At 51.2% G+C, this 23,924-nt stretch overlaps 1 protein-coding gene across 15 annotated transcripts in view; it reads right to left on the reverse strand.

Annotated features, from left to right (window-relative positions):
- The window catches only part of TNS1 (tensin 1), a 216,229-nt gene that overhangs the window by 63,992 nt on the left and 128,313 nt on the right, over positions 1–23,924 (reverse strand). For all 15 annotated transcript variants that reach the window (XM_061384478.1, XM_061384457.1, XM_061384530.1 and 12 more), the window contains 4 exons: positions 23,725–23,800; positions 22,763–22,892; positions 21,225–21,290; positions 19,946–20,062 (listed from right to left, as the gene is read on the reverse strand). In XM_061384478.1, the coding sequence (XP_061240462.1) occupies positions 19,946–20,062; positions 21,225–21,290; positions 22,763–22,892; positions 23,725–23,800 (389 nt within the window). The remainder of the gene's footprint in view (positions 1–19,945; positions 20,063–21,224; positions 21,291–22,762; positions 22,893–23,724; positions 23,801–23,924) is intronic.

Genomic DNA, 23,924 nt, shown 5'->3' on the forward strand with positions numbered 1-23,924 from the left:
TCCCTACCCAGCCCCACCCTGAATAGCACCTCGGAGATGCTAGCTCACTGGGCCCAGATGAAATACACCCGATGCTTAAGCTTCAGGACATGTCATTTGGCCTGTCCTTTCTCTGCTCAAAACTCATGGCAACGAGTGTCCAGCAAAGAGAAGAGTCTCACAAAACGGCCCAGACTCTGAGGATGTGATGTTGCTCAATCAACAAACTCTGGAAATGTTGTGGCATCTGTTACTACCAACAGGATGTCCGAAAATGCCACCCTGTCTCCTACCTCCCGAGACAGCTTCAACACCAAGGACCACGAGGAAGGAGGGATGGCACCTGTCCAGATCTGGCTTTTTGCTCTTTCTCTTAAGGAACAAAATGGGGCTTCTCTGGTGGTCCAGTGATTAAGAATCCACCTTGCAATCCAAGGGACATCCCTGGTCTGAGAAGATCCCACATGCCTTGGGACAACTAAGCCTGTGTGCCAGAACTACTGAGCCTGCACTCTGGAGCCCGTGAGCCACAATCACTGAGACTGTGTGCAGCAGCTACTGAAGTCTGCATGCCTAGAGCCCGGGCTCCACAACAAGATAAGTCTCTGCAATGAGAAGCCCGTGCACCGCAACTAGAGGTAGCCCCCACTCACCGCAACTAGAGAAAAGCCCTCACACAGCAATGAAGACCCAGTATGGGAAAAAAAAAAATTGTAAAGGAGCAAAATGGCTGAGTGCTCTGGCTTCCCAGCAGCCTGATCCTCGAAAGGAAGCAGGAAGCAGAAAAGAGCGTCTTTGGGGAAGGAATACCTCACGCCCTCCCTAGTGAGAGACGTAAGGTTTCAGAGACAGGGGCTGAAGGGACACCTAGACAGTGGTCCTCCCCTGGGGTGGTGTGCTCCCCAGGGAACATGTGAAAATGGCTGGAAATACTCGGGGTTAACTCATCCAGAAGAAATCCCATTGCATCCAGTGGGGAGAGATGCTGCTAAACATCCTCCAACACACAGGATGGTCCCGTGTTCAGTGTCAGTGGTGCCACAGCCAAGAGTGGCTGAGCCAGAGTGAGGGCAGAGGGAGTCTGGGGTATGAGAGACAGAGCTCAGGATTGACTCAGGAGTCCTGGGTCCCAAACCCAGGGGGCCGCTAACTTACCATGAGACCTTGGCCAAGTCACTTCCTGGGGCCTCAGTTTCCAAAGGGGTAAGATGAGAGATAAGAGCGAGATGAGCTCTTAGACTTCGGTTCTAAGTAGAACACAAGGAGGAGAGGGGCCTGGACTTCCCAGGGGTTGCAGTGTGAAAGTCTGGGGGAGAGGGAGGACCCTGGCGAGAGGCCATTGCCTGGGCCGGGTGTGAGGTATAGCACAGGAACAAGTCTCAGCACCCCCACAGGACTTCCTCTCTGCCTTCCAGCACAGCAGAGGGAAGATAGGCAGACCTAGAGCTCAGGGCACCCCTCGCACAGCCCCAGCTTTCCAAGGTCTCCACACAGTCCCCCAGGAAGGCAGCAGACAGGGCCCGGTTCAGAAACATGTTCCCTGAGAGTCACACAGAAGCCTCAGTGCCCGAGAACCTTCAGGAAGGGAATCGTCAACTCCCAGGCAGACGGCTGAGCTGGACAGGGTAGATCCACTCACCTCCCTCCTGCCTGCTGCACTTGGATCACCTCCCAAGGCCTCAACACCATCTCAGTAGCAGTCCTCACTTGGGAAGGATGGCAGAAGAGTGGGGAGTGGGATGTGGAGCTTGGGGAGCCAGGAAGGATGAGACAGCGCAACAGAACGGGGCGGGCGAGTTGTAAGTGTGTGCCTGCACGTTAATGGATGTTTTCCTGTTTGCTTCGACAACTGCCCTTCAAGGTAGATCCTTGATAGAGAAACTGAGGCTTCGAGGTTTGTGGTTTACATTGCCAGTCTGACTCTGACACTCAAGTTCTTTCTGCTTCCCAGAGAGGAAGGAGGAAGGAAGAAAGAGAAAGATGGGCAAAGAGTGAGAGCTTGGAGGATCCAGTGGGATGAAAGGAGTGGAGAGTGAGGATCAAATCACAGCACTGGTTTAGAACAACCAAACCCAAACCACAACATCCAAGTGGGCGCTGTCCTCAATGCACTGGCTCCTGGGAATTTTAGGCATTTATCTGAACGATGCTGCCAGGGTTCAAAGCACTTATGGTAACTCGTAGGGAACTGCCCCAGAGTTGGTTCACAACTGACACAAGGAACCCATCTCTTGGGGGTCCTTGATGGACCCTTGATGGACACCCATCTCTCGGGGTCAATCCCATGTCAGTGGTACTTAACAGGCCCATTTAAGTACCTCACATAAGTATTGGTTACCAGATTGGTCATTTTTTATAAAGACAGCTCTCCTCACTCTGTGGGGGTGTGCAGTGGCAGGGAGGTCAGTGGGATTCTATGCACGAGTGATGGGTGTGTGCAGGGGGTTCTCTGTGGTTCTGTTTTTGAGAGGATGTGGGAATGGGGATGGATGGGGGGTCTGGGTGGAATCTCTGCTTCCTTTCCCTCTGCACTCACGAGTATAAGGAGGCTCAGTAGGCATCTCCGTAGGGGTCTCCCAGGACTCGTGTCATAGCTCACACACATGAGTAGGTGTGGGTCAGAAGCAGGAAGGCCCTGGTGAAGAGGAACAAGCTGGGAGTGATCTTCCTGACCCACAGAAGAGACAGCACCACGGGGTACAGGTCTGGACAGGAGCCAGGGCCCCACCCCAGGTCTCTTTCATCCTTGTAAAGAGTGCCTGCCTGATTCTCCAAGGTTGTCAAGCAGTACACAGACAGAGGGGGACAGAGAGGCAGAAAGGGAGAAGGAAGGATCTGAGAAGCTTTGCACTTTCATAACAAAATCTGATCTCATTGCCCCTGGAGAAGGAGAAGAACAAACATCAAAGAACACTTTGCTGCTAACAGTTCTTTAAGTAATCAAAGCAACACCAACGAGCACCAGCATCGACTAGCTGTAAGGATGTGAAGACGCAGTCCGGGAGGAGAAAGGATGAGAAAGGCCACCAGTAGCTCCTGGCCCCCATCCACCAACTGCTCTGCGCTGCTTCCCAGAACCAAGGGGCCCTGCTGGCAACCTGCACAATTCGGCTGGAGCTAGACCAGGCCCTGGCCCTGAAGGGTGAGAGGGCAGTCCAGTGGGCCTGCCATCTGGGGCAGGATGCCCCATGTCCCTTCAGGAGGGTTTTGGGGGGCAAATAATGTTTGAACAGAAAAAAAGGAGGGGCAGGTGAAAGGGGAGTCTGTCAAGACTCTCAGGTCCCCTTTGCATGCAGAACCTGCTGGGGCTTTATCAGAAATCTATAGAAGCTGCCTGCTCTTTCCTGTTCATGCACCCTGGTCACTCACCCTATTGGGACAGGTATGCAGGTGGAAGACTCTCCTCAATGTCAAGAAAATCCATTCCTGTTCCCAGTTCCCCATTCTCATGTCCCTCAAAAGCAAGACAGATTTCCTAGACGCCAGACTCCTATCCTGCCAGCTGTAGCTAAAACATACTCTCTCCAACTCAGCCCCCCAAATCCAAACTGGTCACTGCATGATACATAGGCCTAGAGAAAGCGTTGTCTGGTAGTAACAGTAGTAGAAAGAAAGTGAAGTCGCTCAGTCGTGTCCGACTCTTTGCGACCCCACAGACTGTAGCCTACCAGGCTCCTCTGTCCATGGGATTTTCCAGGCAATGGTACTGGAGTGGATTGCCATTTCCTTCTCCAGGGGATCTTCCCAACCCAGGGCTCGAACCCGGGTCTCCCACATTGTAGACAGACGCTTTACCGTCTGAGCCACCAGGGAAGTCCAAACAGTAGTAGAGTAGGAGTCAAAGGGCTAGAGTACCAAGGAGTGATTGAGGATGGGCCTCAGTTTATTCCTCCATGCAACAGAAGAGTAAAATCAGCTAATGGTCCCTGAAATCCTGGCCAATTTTAGATGCTCAAGGATCCAACACAGAGAAGATGCTCAGCCTGGCACTGTCTGTGTCCCAGAGCCCTTGGACTCTGTAAACCTGATGCTCCTCTCCTGTGTGGTCTTGCTTGGGTGGCTCCAGGCTCCAAGCTCGTCCAAGGCTATTTCTGCAGCAGACACAGAGCCCCTGGGGGCTAGGACAGAAACAGTGACTTACAGGAAGTCTGGAAATACATGCCAGGCTGCAGAGGTTCCGAGGGCCATGCACAGCAGTAAAGAGGCTGATTTATTTTCATCAGTGAAATGCCAAAACCCAATCCCTGGAACAAGCTGACCCAGCAGACGACAGCGGGGAGCTCCCCACCCAGAGCAGAATTAGCTAGATCGCAGCATCCCAAGTCTCACCACTGGGGCTGATGTTGGGAGGGACCGAAGGGGAGGCCATCTCAGCCAGTGTGACCACAGGTCCCTAGGGTTGGCCGCTTCCCACCCTGCCGCTGGCCTGCAAGGGTCTCCAGGATGTAGGCGCAGGAGTGCTAGGTCCACATGCCCACGTGCACAGGGCAGGGAAGCAGAGGAACAAGAGGCAGGGTGGCTCAGACTCTCATCCTCATGAAGCCATGGTGAGGAATGGCAGACATCAGAACCCCAGTTCTACATCTTTCTGGCTGTGTAAGCATTGGGAAATTACTTGACCTTTCTTGCCTGTTTGCTCATCTGTGAAAGGGGAACAAGAATACTCAGCTCACAGGAGGGTCATGAGGAGTAAAGAAAATAACGGGCACCTAATAGAAGCCACCCCCTGCGGCTACGCTGGTGGCTCGGTGGTGAAGAATTCGACTGCAATGCAGGAGACACAGGAGACATGGGTTCAATCCCTGGGTCAGAAGATCCCCTGAAAAAGGAAATGGCAACCCACTCCAGTATTCTTGCCTGGAAAATTCCATGCACAGAGAAGCCTGGTCGGCTGCAGTTCATGGGGTCACAAAGAGTCAGAGGCCACAGCACACACAAAATAGAAGCTCACGTGTGGAGGATGCATGCCGAAGGGAGAGAAATTTTCCTCCTAGTCCCTAATCAAATTGCTCACTGGGAGCGGCAACTAATACAACTCTATGAAGCCAATTTGACGCTATCAAAATTATATATGCATACATTCATCCAGCCAATTCCACTTCTAGAAATTTGTCCTACAGACAGATTTGCACAAATGAAGTGGTGTTATGCACAAATAAAAAGGTTACTCACTGCAGCATTTTTCAAAACAGTTAAAAATTGCAAACAACCTAACTGTCCATGTTATTTATAGTTAAATAAAATACTAGTTAAACGCAGTACCCATGTACAGTGGAATATTATGTAGCTGAAAACAATGAGAAGGCTCTTTGTGTGCTATTATGAAAAGATCTCCACTATGTGTCATTAGATGAAACAGCTCAGGTACAAGCCAAATCTTTACAGTGTCTACCAGACCCTAAATGATCTGGTCCCAGTTACCTCTGACCTCAACTCCTATTACAATCTTCACTGCAGTCACACTGGCCCCTGTGCTGCTTCTCAAACATCTCAGGTGGGTTTCTGCCTCAGGACCTTTGCACTTGCTGCCCGCCTCACCCCTGCCTGGAGTGCTACTCCTCAGATATTTGCTTGGATGACTCTCTTACCTCCTTCAATTCTTTGTTCATATGTCCCCTCCTCAGTGAAGCCTAGGCTGTTAAGCTTTTAAAATTTTTCAAATTTTAAAACATTTTAATACCCAACCAACAACAGCTCCCAATCACACTTACTCTGCTCTATTTTTTCACAGAGTGTTTATCACCTTCTAATATGCTCTCTTACTTACAGTTGCTGCTGCTGCTAAGTCGCTTCAGTCGTGTCCGACTCTGTGCGACCCCGTAGATGGCAGCCCACCAGGCTCGTCCGTCCTTGGGATTCTCCAAGTTGACCCTTGCACAATGCAGGGGTTAAGGGCACTGACTCACACAACATCCACATCCCACAGTCAAAAATCCACATACTGCTTTTTCTGCCCTCAAAACAAAGGAATTGATAAATGACTCACCAAAGGGCAAGAAGTTGAAACAGTCTGGGTAGAATCAGGACTAGTTCTTTTGATCCCACATATTATAATCTCCAACTGAACACAAACTTTTCGCCACAAAGTCCCCCATAAAATGGGGAACTTCCCTGGTGGTCCAAGCTTCCACTGCCGGGGACACAGGTTCAATCCCTCATCAGGGAACTAAGATTCCACATGCCACCAAGAGTGGCCAAAAAAAAAAAAAAAAATCCATAAAACGAAAATACAGGTATCATATTTGTGGAGAAAAAGTCGTGTATAAGGGACCTGCACAGTTCAGATCTGTGTTATCCAAGCGTCAAATATATTTATACCTTAAAAAAAAAATTTATTCTTTGTCTTCTCCCACTAGAATACAATCACAACAAGGGCAAGGACCTTTATTGTGTTCACTAGTGTATGCTCAGCATCTAGAATAGTGACACACAGGAGGCACTTCACAAATATTTGTTGCTTGAATAAATGAATGTTACCGCGGACAGTTCTTTGTGACAAAGAACAAATGATTTGTTTTTTTCTTTATTTCTTCTTCTTCTATACAGTGCATTCAAGGTTACACCCATAATCACGTCATTCTCACTCTCCTACATCCTGATGTCTTTTCTCAAATGAAAGAGAAAGAAGCATCTTTACAGCTGTTCCAGGATCAGTGAACTCAGAGAAGCACTGTGTACAGTACCACCCAAGACCTCGTGCCGGTATCAGTGACAACTAACATTGACTGATGACTTCTGAACAGGCACAGGACTGAGCACCCATCCCTTACCTCAGTTAACTCTCAGAGCCTACGAGAGAAGTATATCCTTGTCCCCATTTTACAAGGTAGAACACAGGCTCAGAAAGGCTAAATGATTTGCCCGAGGTCAACAGAGGGCAAGAGACAGAGCCAGGGCTTGACCCCAGGCAGCTCTGAGTCCCGAGCCCACACTGTCAACCACTATGGTGCCTCCACTGCCTCCCAAGGATGTCAGTTTTGCCCCTTCTCAGACCACTCTAAGACACGTCCTTCTTCACCTCAATGGAGGCTGCCTATTATGGAAGGTTTGTGAGCTCAGCAACTTTGTCAGGATCTTAGAAGGTCTACTTTGGCCACCTGATGCAAAGAGCTGACTCATTGGAAAAGACCATGATGCTGGGAAAGATTGAGGGCAGGAGGAGAAGGGGATGACAGAGGATGAGATGGTTGGATGGCATCACCGACTCGATGGACATGGGTTTGGGTAGACTCCGGGAGTTGGTGATGGACAGGGAGGCCTGGTGTGCTGCGGTTCATGGGGTCGCAAAGAGTCAGACACGACTGAGCGACTGAACTGAACTGAACTGAACTTGGCAGGGGGAGGAGCGAAGAGAAGAAAGAGATGTACAGGGGATAAATCACCCACGAGCAGCTGAGGAAGTAGAGGAAGGGGAATCATGAAAGAAGAAAGGACAGATCACGTTATGGATCCCAGATCCACTGAAACCTCTTCCCACAAATGGCCTCAGAACTGTCCATTGGACAGGAAGCAGGGCCTGGGAGGATGGGCCAAAAGGGACGGGCTCTGTTGCCTGCAGAGAAGCACACCAGCTAGCAGGCAGGAGAGGTGAGCAAGACACACAAAAGCTCCAGGGAGGGTGCTGAACCTCACAGGCTGATGGAGAGATAGGCCCGAAGACCAGCACCACTAACGAAGAAGTTAAACTTTGCCCAGAAGCAAACCAGCCTCAGATAGCACCTCTGAGCCAGCCGCAGGCCAACTGCCTGGGCGAGGAGAAAGAAGCCAGGTACAGCCTCCAAGGGCAGGGAGAAGCACCCAGGGCCTGAATAGGCACAACAAGGAACAATCCAGAGAGACAACTCTGTTCTGCTCTGTTCTCTCCTAGTGCCCATCACTCCGCCATGTCACTCAGCCTGGACAACAGATCGAGGCTCCAAGGACCCATCCACTGTGGGATTTTGTGTGCTCTTTCCTCTTAATCTCCTGGTTTGTTCTCCCCTCCTGGATTCCATGCATATGGTTCCTCAGTGCTCCACTCACCCTCCCTCCACCTTCTCCAACATTCCCACCCTCACCAACCCCTGCATCCCATTGATCTCCTAATACCCAGCCCACTACGGGACCAGGCAGCATGACAAGGAGGCTGGAGCAATTTGATTACTTTCTTTCCCTCTACTTTCTAGCCTTTGAGCAATGTTGTTCGGCCACTTTTGATTTGAAAAACAATTCTGTTTTCAGTGCTATCTGTGCTCTCAGGCCCCAGACAGATACAGTCCTTCTGCAAAGCCATCTACCTCTGATCACCACCATCCCCAGAAACTTCTCTCCTGAGAAGCCTGGCTTTTAGCCAAGATCTTCTGCATTTGACTGTGGGTCAAGGAGGATGGCACATCTGTCTGATCTGGCCGCACCCCCTCCCCTCCCTTGTCTGCAGGCAACTCAGAGAGAGGACTTTCTACAGCACCCAGGCCAGCCCAGGGCTCACCATCTAGTATGTGCCCTCTAAGTATTTGGGAAAGAAAAGAGAGAGAAGGAAGCGAAGGAAAGCAGAAGGAGGCGGGGCAGCAAGGGAATGATGGGTGAAAAGCAGCTTTCGTTGGGTATCAAAAGCATTTGATCAATGGAAGCTTGAATTTCCTTTCTTGGACGTGGTTAGATCTTGGGGTCTCACCGGGTCCACCTAACTTGCACCTGTCTGCAGTTCTGGCAGGAGAGGAAGCAGGGAGAGTGGTTGGGGGGGGGGGGGCGGCGGCGGGGAAGACTGCACATTCCCCTGTTCCCGGGGCTGGTGCTTGATATTTGAGCGCAGCAAGAGGGCAGACGTGCCGCTCAGGCCACTGGCCAAGAGCTCTGCGTCTGCTCCGAGTGTGGCTCCGGTTTTCCAACCTCCAACCGATGGCAGAGATTACCAAGGACCAAAGGCACATTCAGTCAGGAGGGTATTGGTTTACTGAATGTTCCGTGGGCAGACACTGCTCTCCAAGCCTGCCAGCTGCCTCACAGAGCAGGGCCAGCTCAGGGTCCGAGGGCATCAGCACATGCCCCGCCCCACCCAACCAGGCCAGCGCCGAGCAGGTGGCTGGCAGGTGCTGAGGCGGTGGAGTCATCTTCTCTACCCACAAGGTCAGGCCGGCCCTACATTTAAATTCTTGGCACTCTGATCGGTCCAGCAGGCCAGGAGGGAACTCTCTCTTGGGGGAGTAGAAGGGACCCAGATCCTCCTCAAGAAGTCATCTCACCCCCCGCCTCTGTCACTATCTCTATGGAGACCACCCCACACTGAGGCCCATGTCCCTTGTTTCTCGACATCTCTGCCCAAACAGGCCAGGAGGACAAGGGCCCGACCTCCCTGCCACAGCTGATCGACCCCCTCACAGTCCGGAAGTTCTCCCAGGTGGCTAACTCAGATCCCTCCTGCTGCAGTCTAAGCCCTGTGATAGAACAGCGACAGAAGTTGAAGCTTCCCATAACAGCTTTGAATTTCTCTCTCCCTGCCCTTTCCCCAACCCCTGACCCTGACCAAACCAGAAGGGCTGCCCCCTCCAGCAGTCAGGTTAGGACTTCCCAACAAAAGTCAGGCTCTTGGGGGAGTTCCCTGGTGGTCTAGTGGTTAGGACTCTGCACTTTCACTGCCATGGCCCGGGTTCAACTCTGGTCGGGGAACTGAGATCCCACAAGCCAGCTGCACGAGAAAAAAATAAATAAAATAAAATCAGGCTCTCAGCACCTGTGCTTAGAAACCCCTTAAAACCCCCTTCTCAGAGACAAGGGGCAGACGTACCACTCTGGGACCCTTGGACCCTTTTCCTGAATTATTTGGGACTACCTGCAATCTTGTCCTCCTCTCTTTTACTGGTTCTTCCACATCTTACCCCAGAGTTCAGAAGGCAAGAATGTCACACCCTGTGAAAGTATGTCAAGGGCAAACATTCACCATAGTGCTCAAGTGTTCTTCCAAGAGGGCATGGAGGCTGTTGTCCCCATTAACTGCTTTACTCCATACCCAAAGGGGCCACGTTCTGCTACCTACCCACCCCCACCCTGCCTCGCCCTGGGAGATACAGGGCCATGGGCCATGTAGGTGGCTGAGGCAGCCAGGAGGCAAGACTCATGGCTTTGGTGTTGCCCCACCATCCAAAGACCTGAAACCCAGCCTCCCTCTCTGTGTGATGGGGCAGGTGATCTAGACCAGTACAGGCACCAGTTCCAGGGCTGGAAAGAGATTAGATGAAGCAGCCTAAAGCATTTCAGGCTGCAGATGTATAATCTCAGATTAGGATTACAGGAAGCAGTATCCCTGATTGGCTCCAGACCCCCATCCACCCCAGAATCCTGCCTTCAACATCTACTAAGGGTATTGTCTGAACAAGGTCCCTAACCTCTCTGTGACAGCCTCAGTTTCCTCTCCTGTAAAATGGGAACACTCATAAGCAGGTGTTCATATGGAAGTATTTGGGTCCCAGTTGTGACAGAGGCCCCAGGAAAATGAATAACACATTCCAAAAGTAAGGCAGGGCTTTAAAAAGGGATGACTGACATCAAGACATCAAGAAAGTTAAAAGCCAGCCCACAGAATAGGAGAAAATTTTTGCAAATCATTTATCTAATAAGGGACATATTCTCAAGATATAAAAAAAAACTCTTATAATGATAACAAAAAGACACAGAATCTGAGTTTTAAAATGTATAAAAGATGTAAATAGATGTTCCTTTAAAGAAGATGGCCAATTAACAAAGATGTTCAACATCACTAATTACTAGGAAAATGCAAATGAAAACCACAATAAAACACCGCTTTACACCCACCAGGAGGGCTAGAATTCCAAAGATAGAAAATTACAAGTGTTGGTGAGGATGTACAGAAATTATAGTCCTCATACATTGGCTGGTAGGAATGTAAGATGGTGCAGCCACTTTGGAAGACAGTCTGACAGTTCCTCAAACAACTGAACACTGAGTTACTATCTGCCACGACAATTCCACTCACAGACATCTACCTGAGAGAAGTGGAAACATAAGGACACGCAAAAATTACACGCGAATCCCCACAGCAGCATTCTACACAACAGCCAAAAAGTGGAAACAGTGCAAATATTCACCCACTGATGTGTGTGGTATGGCCACACGATGGAGTATTACAAAGCAAATCAAAATGAACCAATGCATGCTACAAAATGGATCAACTCTGAAAACATCATGCTCATGAAAGAAGGCCACAAAAGATCACGCACTGTATAATTCCTTTTACATGAAATAAGCAGAACAGATAAATCTATAGAGATAGAAAGTAGATTAGGGCGGGGGTGGGGAAAGATGTGGGGAGTGACTATTAATGAGTGAAGTCTCTTCTAGGTGGGTGATACTATCCTGAAATCAGATTATGGTGATGGTTGTACAAGCGTAGATATACTAAAACCCACTGAACAGTATTCTTTAAATAGGGGAAGTTATGGTATTAAATTACATCAATGTAATGTCATTTCATTATATTTGATTATATTATATTAGAAATATATATTAGCTGTTTAAAATTTTTTAAAGACAGAGATGGCTGAAAACTGTTTGTGGCTCTAAACTACCCCTCTCCCCACCCCACCCCCTCAACACACACACATCCACGTCAAGTGAATGAAAAGATAAGGAAGCGGGGGATTCTAACAGGCATCTTGCAGAGAAGAGTTGTTTTGCCGCAAATGCCACCTGCCAGGGCTTTCCCCTCATCTCACGGAGTCTGCTCAGCTCAGTGTCAGTCGGCTGGAGCAGGAAAACGTGAGAAACAGGCCTGGCACAGACCCGGAAGTCTACACAGTGAGAAGCCGACCAGGGAACAGACAGGGGATGCGCTGGCCACCTCTGTCCCTGGCTTTGCTGAGCCCAAGAGCGCCTAAGGCTCCTGCAGACCCAACGGAGAGAGCCAGCCCCCGGACTGCCTCAGATCCTGTCCGAGAGGGCCCCCTGCAGGGCTGAACCACCTCTGCAGAAGGAGGTGGAGGGAGCAAGGGATGCTCGGCCGAGGAAGGGTCCCGAGCCTCTGATGCAGCTGCAGTCACCCACCTGAAGGAAAACATGAAGAGAGACTCTTCGGGAGTTCAAGGTCTGAGAGGGGGGTGTCCTCCAAAATGCCCACAAAAGTGCTACAGGAGGAAACAGCACTTGATGCCTCCAGAATCTTGCTCTGGCAAAGAGCTCAGGCGTCATATCACCCAGACCTGTGTCCCCACACAGAGCAACCTCACAGTGGTGCAGGCAGGCAAGAAGACTCCCATCCCTTCCCTGTTTCCCCTCTTCTCATCTGTCAGGAAAACAGAGAGGAAAACCTGCTGAAACACCCCCACCCCTCACACCCATACCTGGTGCCCGGTAAGGGTGGACAAGCGGGAAGAACTAACTCTGGGTGAAACATCAAGTTCACTGGCACTGGGCATATTGATTACTGCCCAGAGGCTCTTGTATTACCCAAGTGTGACTAGAAAAGGCACACAGGACTCTCCCTAATGTCATCTGGGGGCAGAGCAAGCTTTAAAACCACATCCTACAAGTGCCACTTTTTCTGCCTAATGGTTACAAAACAGTAGCCGCCTGTGGGCGTTTGAGGACAACACGTAGGCAGTGTTGCCAGGCACAGGGTTGGCACACAAGGCCAGCTGTCATCTAGTCATTGTCTTTGTCATCATCAATGTCATCGTTGGGGAAGTCCTCTTAGGAATCCACCCGCCTCGATTCACTGATAAGGAAAACTGAGAACCAGAGAGGGAAAGTAACTTTTCCGAGGTATCCCAGCAAGTTGGTATCAGAGGCAAGTCTCCTGACTTCCAAGAGTGGAGCTCCCAGAACAGAACCAGCTACAGATGGTTCCCAGAGAGTAGAGGGACCAGGGGAATGTTTTTTCCTAAGAAGAAAGACCTTGTATCCAATCAAAATCATACCTCTATCTTCTTTCCCCCAGTACTTTAATAATAATAATAACAGACACGATTATTGCCAGCATAGTATACACCAGGCACTCTACTTTTCACATCTCTGCACATCTTCACTCACCGAGTCTTAATGATAATCCTAGGAGGAAAGCGCTATTATTGTACTGATTTTACAGATAAGACATCAGAGAGGCAAAGTGACTTGACCAAAGAACACAATTATAAACAGAGCTTGGAACCAGATCTTCTGATTCTCAATCTCACAGTCTTAATCCCTAGAGTAGACAACAGTCTGTTCAACGATATTTCTGTCCTCTTCCACGCACAGATTCCCTACCCTCTTTGAAGTTAGGCATCGATCTGTGACATGTTTTGGCCAATGTAACATGAGCAGAAGGAAAGCATGTCTTGTCCAGACTGAAGTAGCATGCAAGTCCCAGTGTCCTCCACCTACTTTAGCAGCTGAAGTGGACACGCCTGTGACATGAAGCCACTACCAGCCCGGAGGAAGAAAGATGAACAGAGACCCCTGCCAATCCCACTGGACTGGCATCATGAGCAAGTAATACACTTCTATTGATTAAGCCACTGAGAATTGGGGGCTGTTTGTTATGCAGCATAACCAAGCCTCTCCTGACTGACACAGCCACTGAGCAATGCTGCTTCTCAGTACAAGTTCAAGGGAGGGAACCTCTGCACATCCATCTCAGCTCCTCACCAGTCACAAAAAGGAACAATGAGCTCAATGAAATGGAAAGAATTGCTAGCTACCCCAACATCCCCATTTTACAGGAAATAATAAAGGTCTAAAGAAAAGGAGTTACCAAAGACACTCAAACCTCCTGCCTCCCAGGCCAACATCTGTCTGGGTCTGTCTGCCCCTCCATGTTTCTCACTGTTTCCTTCTCCTTTTCACTCTCTCCCTGTTTGTGTGTGTCTCTCCCTTCCTCTTTCCTTTCTCTCAAAGACAAATCAGAATCCTTGGACAAGCCCAGCTGATGAGAAGTCACTACAGACCAGGGACTCCTGGCTGCCATTGGAGAGGCTCTTCTCCAGCTCAGATAAAAGACTCTGCAGAGGAGATGGGGGTCCCATGAAGTCAGAAGCTCTCCCCCAAGGAAGGGGCCTCTGCTCCTCAGGGAGCCTGAGGATAAGAGACTTGGATGAAAAAACCAGCCCCCTGTCACCAACCCCTGGCTCTGGTGGGGCTACCCACAGAAGCAAAAGAGGGGCCGCTGGTTTTTCCTGCAGGAGGAAAAACCCAGAAGAGGGGTGGTGAGCAGTCCCCCGGCCATCTTCAGCCAGGACAGCAGTCTTTTCTTTTCTCCCTTCATTCTTCCGTTTGGCTCTGAGTGAGCTGCTGCCTTACCAGCCCCAGTCCTCCTCCTCAGTCCTCTTTTAAGTCTTGAGAAACTCTAATCAGTGAAATGTCCAAGGAGGTGGGGGAAGGGAGGGAAGGACTGGGTGGGCAAAGAGGCAATGCAAGCCTCGTCCACCTGTGAGTTTCTCGGCAGTGGGAGGCAGCCCACACCCCTCTGGCCTGGCACTTGCTTCCAGGAAGGCCTGCCCTGGAACACTCTGGAGGAGTCTGGAGACAGCTCTGTGCACCATAGGCAAAAAACACAGCCCCGCTCCCACCCACGACGAGCTGAGATCTGGGCACGGGGCTTTAGCACTCAGGCCAAAGAGCTAATGGGGCTGCTGGAGGCTGTGAAACATGGTGTCAGCTAGAGTGCTGAACTGGCAGGCTCCAGACCAAACCGGAGAAAGACAGCAGGCGGCTCATGGGAGACCAGACTGCTCTCCTTGCCTCCACCACCCTGGACCTTCACTTGCTCCTCATTTGGGACCAAGATTCTAGGCATCCAACTGCAGAAAACCCAGCAAACCCCTTCCTAGATGTGATAGACTGAACCACCCTCCACTAAATTGCTGTGTTGAAGTCTTAACCCCCAGGACCTCAGAATATGACTGTACTTGGAGACAGAGTCCTTAGAGGGGGTGATTAAGTTAAATGAGGTCATAAGGGTGGGCCCCAACCCAACACAAGTGATGTCCCTAAGAGAAGGTGAGGATTCAGACCCGCACGGAGGGAGGACCATGTGAAGACACAAGCGAGGAGTCAGCCGTCAACAAGCCAAGGGGAGGCCTCAGGAGAAGCCAGCCCTGCCTGCACCTTGATCTCAGACTTCTGGCCCCAGAACTGGGAGAAAATGAATGTCTGTTGTTTAAGGTAAACAGTCGTGGTACTTTGTTGTGGCCGCCAGCACAGACTAGAACATCAGGCCCTCGGGTCCACCAGAGGGCTCTGCTCCCAAAGGAAGGAGTCCCTGAGATGACAGGCACCCCCTCCTCCCCCCAGCCACCCACCCCAAGGCCTGGAACCTTCTCTTCCCAGAAGGTTCTTCATTGGATTCTTCACTTTTCATCATTACCCCCCCAAACACCCCACTTCTGGCTCAAGTACAGAGGAGCAAAAATGACCCCAGGCAGCACAGTGACTACAGCCTCGGTCCACCAGGCAGAGGTACACTCTCCCTTGATTTATGCTGCTACTTCCTGGCCCAGTCCTCCAGGGAAATGGGCTGCCCTGCAGGGCACCCTGTCATCTAAGGTGAAGAGTGAGGGGTGTGAGGACGGGAAGAAGCTGAGATCCAGAGGGAGAGAGGGATTTGGAGCTGATCCCTGGATCCACATGCCAACCCACCTCTGATCTTCATACCCTGGGCGAGATCGCTGCCCTCCCCACGTGCAGTGTGGTCATTGCGCAATGCAGTGGTCACAGGGTGGGCTGAGGTCCTAAGGGAGTTCCACACATGGGGATGCCTCCCCCTTGGGCAGGTCCCTTCCCCTCCAGAGCCTGATCTGGGAGGACCAGTCTTCAGGGACCAGAAGTCCTCACACGATTTCTTCCTTCATTTAGCCGCTGAAATTGATGGAGGACTCCCTGAGGTAAGGGGCAAGCATGCTGAGTGCCCCGGGTTCACACGTTCTGAAGTGGAAAACTGCACGAGGGTCCAGGGGATGGCAATGCAGGCAGCGAGGGAGGAGTTAAACAGAGCAGTTGCTCACAGGCAAGGTTAAGTCGGGGTCACCGGGAAGGCTTCCTGGAGGAGCAGGAGCTCTGACCCCAGCGCTGACCGCCTCTCACTGCAGGGAACGCCAAGGTGGGGCCCAGGCCAGAGATGACCTTTGTCGCCAAGACCTGGACTCAGTGCCCTCGCCCACCACTATGAGTCACCCAGCGGACTCCAGAGGCGACTGGCCGGCCCCTCCTACACCCACCCCCAATGGGCCTGACGTAGGAAAGGCAGACAGCCTCCAGAAATGTCATCACCCCACCTTGCATACACCACCGCCTCTGTATTCTGAGAGGCCAGTCCCTCAGCAGAGGCTGTCCTGAGTGAGCAGCCTCTCCCGTAAGGGGGACAGGGGGACCTCAGGGAGGTGCCTCAGTTATTCCCGACCCCAAAGCCCTGCTAAGTACCTGCCACAGGTGACATTCTGTGTGGCCCTGCGTGTAGCCCCCTGTCCTGAGAGGCAGGGCAGGCGTGACCTGGACTGCCTGGTGGTGACTGTAGGGGGCACAGCAAGCAGGACCCAGGTACCGCCACAGACCACACACCCAGGACAAGCTCTGCAGACAACGGCCAGCCGCGGTCGGCACTGGGGCTCCACGTGGGATGTGCTCTTTACTAGTGAGGCAACCCAGGCAGGTCGCTTAACCCCTCTGCATGTAGTTCCCCATCCAGGCAGGAGAAGAGCGCCCACCTCACACGGTGGCTGTGGGCATCAGATGAGACGGTGGCTATCAAGCGCTGGGCATCGTGCCGGCATGTGGCAAAGCCAGAGCTGACTCCCAAGGCCAAGGGGCCTCCTCCCTTAGCCCTGTGGGCAGACCCCTGAGGTCATGGTCACTACTGACATGGCAGAGACTCACAAGGAAACACAGCCGGCAGGCTCGCTACAGTTCCTGCTCCCTGAAAGGTACTCAAAATGAACTGTCGACAAAACCCCTGTTTTACAACAGAGTAAACTGAGGGCCCCAGAGGATGACACCTTGGCAGAGGATTTGAACCCAGAGAGTTTGGCTTCAGGGACCACACTCTTAACCACTGTACAAACTGCCTCACACGAAAACTGATACAATAGTCCAGGGACGTGGGTACTGCCACCATCCCAAGTTTATAGATGAGGATACGAGGAACACGAGACGTGAAATCATTTGACCAAGGTCACAGAGCTGAGGAGGGGACATCTGCAGGGTGGACACGCATGCTTGAGCCCTGCACTCCAGCACCTCGGGGTCGGCCTTCCTTTCCTGGCCCAGTGGCTCCCTGGGGAGCACACAAAGCCATCTCTGGTACCACATCACACCTCACAAGGCCAAGCCCCAGTTCCAGCGAATAGCCAAGCCTCTCCCAGGCTCCAGCATGAGCCATCTCTTGAGTGCCCCCAGAGTCTTGGGGGTTAGGCACTCTTATCCTAGCTAGCATGTGCGGAAACCAGGCCCACAACCAGGAAAACAGACACAGGACTCCTGCTTCCCTCCCAGACCAGAGAACTAGCCAGAAGAAAATGCAAGCTGGATGGCATGACCGACTCAATGGACATGAGTTTGAGCAAGCTCTGGGAGATGGTGAAGAACAGGGAAGCCTGGCGTGCAGCAGTACATGGGGTCGCAGAGTCGGACACGACTCAGCAATTGAACAACAACTAGGCCCAGAATCTAGAGCCTTCCAGAAATGCTCCAGCCAGGAAAAGCAGGATGGGAGTTAACAATCACTGCTCCCACCACAAGGCCACCCGGCTGGCTCTCCTGTCCCTGTGGGGCATGCAGCCCAGCAACAGCGGGGAGCACACAGTAGGACTGGGATAACGTGGGGTGTGCCCAGACCACACGAAGTGACCCCCTCAGCCACCCAGCCCCCAGCCTAGGCCAGCAGGCCAGGGAGGAGGACGGCTGGGCTGAGAGCCACTCCCTTTGCCTTCCCTTCCCACCCTCCGGCATAAGGCCAGCATCTCAGCCTCCAGACAGGAGCCCCTCTGTCCCTACAGGACAGGCTGACCTTTAACTGGCCTGAAGGTCCCACTGGTTCCATCCCCCTGCCTGGGGGAGCAGATCGGAGGAGAAAGGAGGATGGGTAAGTGGGTGGGAGAGGAGCCCAGGGCCTCCCTCGCCCCCTTCTTCCTCCCCCTTCCCCGCCTCTGGTACCAGCCTCTGGCTCCTTCCGCCCACTTCCTTCCCTCAGGCTGACTCTGACCCAAGTCCCATCCTTCCCGTAGCCCCTCCTTTCCCCTTAATTATTTTACCTTCTGTTTGCCTGGCACTTTATAGTTTACTAAATGCTTTTACATTTATCATCGCATTGAATCCACACCAGGGAGAGATGGAGAGACATTGAAAATTCCTTCAGACTGCCAAGTGTTCTTGTTAAAAATGCAAACATCCCCAGGATGATGAACAATTAGGCTGGCAGCCACCGGTACCTCAGGACTGATTCATTGCATCCTCTTCCTCCTCCCAGCTACTGGGTTCAAGCGGACATGATTGGAGGGAGGAGAACTTTGGGGGCGGCCTCAGCATAGTGAGTCCCTGGTGGCTCAGAGGTTAAAGCATCTGCCTGCAATGCAGGAGATGCCGGTTCGACCCCTGAGCTGGGAAGATCCCCTGGAGAAGGAAATGGCAACCCACTCCAGTATTCTTGCTGGGAGAATCATGGAGGGAAGAGTCTAGTAGGCTACAATCCACGGGGTCGCAAAGAGTCGGACACGACCGAGCTACTTCACTTTCACTTTCACTTTTCACTTTCAGCATAGTGGGCAGGGCTTAGTGTCTGGGCCTCTGGGGCAGGAGAAAGAAGAGCAAGAACTAAGTAGGTACAAAGACAAACTTGGACCATTGCAACACTGCATGTGAACTCTCATCAAACCCCAAACTCTAGCCCCACCATCACCCTCATCGCACTCCCTCTGAACTCCATCGCTCATTCTGGAGTGTCCAAGGTCAGAGAGAGAAACTTTATGCAGAAAAACGCCAAAAAGACTTTCAGGGTGGAGTCAACAAATCCAAAACCTTGGAGACGGAGGCAGGGTGAGGGCCCCTGGGCTACCTAACCCAGCTCTGCCATATGGCCCAGGGTCCCCTCCCAAGGACCAGCTTCAACAAGGTGCAGAAGCACAGAGACTGGGTGCTGGTGTCCTTGAATGAACACAGGCTGGTCATGGGTATAAATCAAAGGGGGTCTCAGTTACCCCATCTGAAAACTGATGGGGGATGGGGAAATAAGCCTGTGACCAAACCCCAGACAGGGCGTCTCAAGAGTTCCTGAGCTCCAGACAAGCTCACTTCAGAGGCCCCGCATATTCAAATGAACCACATAAATCAACAGAATTCATACATAACTCTCAAGAGCTGATATGAGTTGTGAATGACCGTATGACATAATGCTAGGGTTTGCTGCTAAATTAAACATGTATTAATTTCATTTCTGCTGCTTTCTTTTCAAATTTTGGAGCCTACCAGTTTGTTTCCAGCTCACAAACATTTTCGTTGGCTGTTGATGAAAGCCTGTGGGCCCTGAACACTGTGTCTACATTCCTGGTGCTCTGACCCCAGAGAACTCAGGCAGCGAGCCTGGAGAAATCCAACAACAGGGTTAAAAGAAACCTAACAAATGCAGTGTTTGCAGCACAGCAGGGTATCTCAAGCTCCATGCAAGGCTACCTCCTCCAAGGAGGCCTCCCAGACCACTCCAGATCTCAAGAATCCCTCCCCTGCCAATCTCAGAGCATTTGCTGCCTATGAGACTCATTTGGCACCAAGAATACACGCTTCTGTGGCTGGTTTGCTGCATTCTTTGGCTCTGCCTTCTTAGCTTAACACATTCGTGTTTGGTTTTATCTTCCCTCACTGAACCGTGAGCTCTCAGAAATGCCTTGGACTTCTCCTCTGTCCCCCCGACCCTCTGAACCCAGTATGGTATCACAGCAAACCAAGAGACCCAAGGCCATTTGAGCAGGGCTATGCAATTGCAGAGGGACTAGAAGTCACTGGTCCCACCTACCCTCCATGCCATCATCTCGATGCCCATTGAAGTTGTCATAGGAATCCCAGCGGATGAGGGGGTCAGAGGTGTTATAGTCCACGGACACGCTCGGGCCATTCTCCAGGTGTTCCATGCCTTAGAAAATGGGAAAGGAGGAGAAGATAGCAAAGAGAAAGAAAAAAAAAAAAAAACAGATCAGCAGCTGGAAAAACAGAGGAAGCCAACAAGCTCCCCAAGGATGCTCCCTAAGGGACTTCTCATTTTCTTGACCATGCGGGGTGGAACCAGTGGCTTAAGTTGGATGGAGAACCCAGGAGTCTGGTTTCTTACATTCTTGAAAAAGCTCTCACCAGGTCATAAGGGTAAATCAGGACAGCAGCACTGAGCATCAAAGACCCCCCAGAACAGAGCTGGGGGGGAGCTCTCTGGCTGGGTGGCTGCCTCTTTCTCTTCTGTGCCCCAGGGGCCCTTGTGACAGTGCCAAGAGTCCAGAGAGGCTGGCCCTGGAGTCAGAGGGGAGGGTGGGAGAGACTTGCAGTGGGCTGCACGGGGCCAGGGACAGCAGGCAAGCCACAGCCTTGACACTGAGAGGACACAGGTCATCCCAGCCATCCCCCTGCCCCTCCATGTAAGAGGCTCTCTCCTCTAGGCAGAAATCTGAGGAGAGAGGCAGAATCTCGCCTACACTTTCAGAGAAAGCCCAGGATGTGGACAGAAAATCTATAGGTCCGGCCTTCTGGGGTGAGTTACCCTTCTGACCCAGTAGTCCCTTCTTTAATCTCCCCAGAGTCCCTCTGTCTGTAACCTGACTTCATCTCTTCCTATTTGGTTCCCAAATAAGATGGCGAACAACTGGTCTCCACATATAACCAGTCTAAAGGCTTAACGGCTATTATTAAATTGCCCTTCTCATCTTCAGGTTGAATCACCTCAGTTCTCATAAATACTTATTGTCCATCCAGCACCTATGAGTGTCCCCTGGCCACTCATTCCATCCACCACGGCCCTCAGTCTCTGAATATAATAGGATGATGACTTAATGGGGCCAAAATAGTTTATCCAACCCAGCACTGGTCTACTTTTTTATTTTTACTATCCAGAGATTAAGTCACTGGTTCATGTTTAGCTGGGGGTCCACTATGATACCCAGATCCTCTTCTGCTGGTCTGCCTCTCAACCACAGGTAACTTGATATTTGTAGAGCAGACCAGTGGGGAAAGGGTGAAGGTGAGCTGAGGTGGGGCAGGGCTGGATGGAGGGAAGGGAGTGAATTAGTGGGTTCTAACTCAGCTATTACCTTGAATTTTCTCTGGTCCATAAGAAAATACAAATTCAACTTTGCCGTATTCTGGAAATCGATCGTCTGAAAAAGGAGAAGGAAAACAAAAATGGGCGATCAATTCCCAAAAAAGGACTCCACACAAAGTTTTCTTCTAGAAAGGATTAAAGTAATATATGTATTTATTGTTGTTATCTAGTCACTAAGTCATGTCTGAGTCTTTTGCGACCCCATGGACTGTAGCCCTCCAGACTCCTCCGTCCATGGGATTTTCCCGGCAAGAATACTGGGATAGGTTGTCATTTCCTTCTCCAGAGGATCTCCCTGACTCAGGGAACGAACCTGCATCTCCTGCACTGGCAGGCATCCGATTCTTTACCACTGAGCCACCAGGGAAGCCCAACATACGCATACACGGTTGATAATATAATAAATAATATGTACGATGATGGGAAGTCTCCTGCTCACTTTAGTCCAGTCCTACGTGCCTAAGGTAACCGCTTCTTACCATTTCTATTTTCTGCTCTACTAGCAGCTACCTCTAAGACTCTATATAATAGCCATAGTTTTTATGCCACTATTTGTAATCAGTTTTAAGTAATCTTCATTGATGCAACACGATGAAGATAAATAATTTGGACCACTTATAATATTCCCACCTCCCTTCTTAAATCTTGTTATGATTATTAATCACCCTTCTGATTACCTCTGAAACTTTAAATATTGGAGTTGAGCCTCTATTTCTTGATCTGTCCATTTTTGATCGTGTCCTGACTCCCTCCCTACAGGGGGAGAAAATTTTTGCCCTTCCCTTCCCCCACCTTTCCACAACCCCTTTTATCTTGTCAGTTATTCCTTTACCTTCCTTGTTAGGACTGATACCATTTACATTCTCTTCTGCAAATGTAACAGCATCTTCTGTGTTTGCCCTCCTGGCTCTGGTACAGGGAAACCTCTTCATAGAAACATCGTTCTCCCTGCGTAAGCCAGACCACACTGGGGGCTCAGGCCTCCCCTCCTCAGAGCTCCAGCCCCATGCTCTGATCTCTGCCTGAACCCAGTCTGGACACAGATCACACCCACCCTTCTGCCTGTCAGAAGGGAAGTTACAGCAGGGGTGGCGTTCCCTCACTCGACCACCTGTCACGCCCGTGCACATCTCCATCACTGCAGGCGGCACTTCACAGTATCACGTGTGTGTGTCTCTTCCTCCCGTAAGACTGTGAGCTCCCTAAGGATAGGGCCTGACTCCTTTCTGTTTGTATCGCCAGGGTCTAGCACGTGCCGGGCACATACGGACACTCAGGTGATGCTGGTGGGTTTATAGATAGATGAATAGATGGGTGAATGGATGTAGACATGTCCCAGACCTGAACATGATGCAGATAAAACCTAATGGATAGAGGAAAGAAGCAAAGAGAGACAGCTCCCTGATCACCCCCCTTCCCCTGGGAAAACGGTCACCCTTCACTGCTGCCGCAGCCCCTCCATTAGGTCCTTCTATCCAGTGGTATAATTATTCCTTGTACGGCTGCCTGTCTACTCAACAAGCCTACCCTTGAAGGCATCGTCAAGGTCCTCCTTCCCAAAGACAACTCCCAGGTCATGGATGGCACAGGTGTGGAACTGCACCCTGAAGATGACATCTCGGGCTGGGCTCCGGAACTTCTTGTGGTAGCACTTCAGCTGGTGGGAGAGACAGCAGAGCCCATCAGGGGCCCAGAGGTAGGAAGTTAGTCCCAGGGTGCCTCCTTATCAGCTCCATTTCTGGGCCCCAAACCCACTGAGGGAGCGGTCACCCATCCCCAACAGGATCTCAGAGCTCTCTGGGGAAACTTCCAGAACAGCAGAGGTTGGAGGCCAGTCCTGCCCTGTGGGGACAAAACTACCCTCCCGAAAAGTTCCTGCATGTAAAACATAGCCAATGGAAATTTGCTGTATGACTCAGGGAGCTCAAACCAGGGCTCTGGAACAACCTAGAGGTGTGGGAACAGGTGGGAGGTGGGAGAAAGGTTCGGGGGAGGGGAATATGTACACTTAGGGCTGATTCACGTTGATGTGCAGCAGAAATCAAATCCATATTGTAAAGCAATCATCAATCAATTACAAATAAAATTTTTTAGAAAAGAAGTTCCTGCACAACAGTCAAAATGGAGAAAGCAGAAGTGGATTTAAATTGCAAGTGGAAGGAGTGAAGCTGGAATTGAGGCAGTCCCGGTCACCAGTGGGAAGCCCAGAGGTAACAGCTCACACAGAGCCGTATTTCCCTGGAGGTGCTCCAGAACAAGAGGAAAGCCCAGGCAAGGCATATCCCACTGTGAGGAAGTGGATGGACAAGGACCTTCCAGGCTGGAAGGCCTTGCAGGGCCCCTGAGAGCCAGTCAACGCCCCCAAGGCTGGTGGCCCACCAGAAGGGACACACTTATCCAAAGAGACAGGAGGGGAGCACGATGAAAAAAGAAAGAAAAAAATAAACGGTTGGGGGCAGGGGAGAGCTTGAGACGGAGGAGCGACTCACCAAGATGTCTCCCTTCAAGAGCAGCCCAGGCTCAATGGTGATGCAGATGCTGGTCTGGCTGTCTCCTTGGACATTGCTATGGGAGAGAGGCGGGCAGAGGGACAGAGGGCTGCTACGGGGGCTGAGCAGTACCTTCTTCCAGCGGCCCCTCCACCAGGGGACTGTTGGGAAAGCTCACTGATGCATCCCTCAGCCCTCCT

The sequence above is a fragment of the Bos javanicus genome, chromosome 2 (genome assembly GCF_032452875.1).
Source record: "Bos javanicus breed banteng chromosome 2, ARS-OSU_banteng_1.0, whole genome shotgun sequence".
Lineage (NCBI taxonomy): Eukaryota > Metazoa > Chordata > Mammalia > Artiodactyla > Bovidae > Bos > Bos javanicus.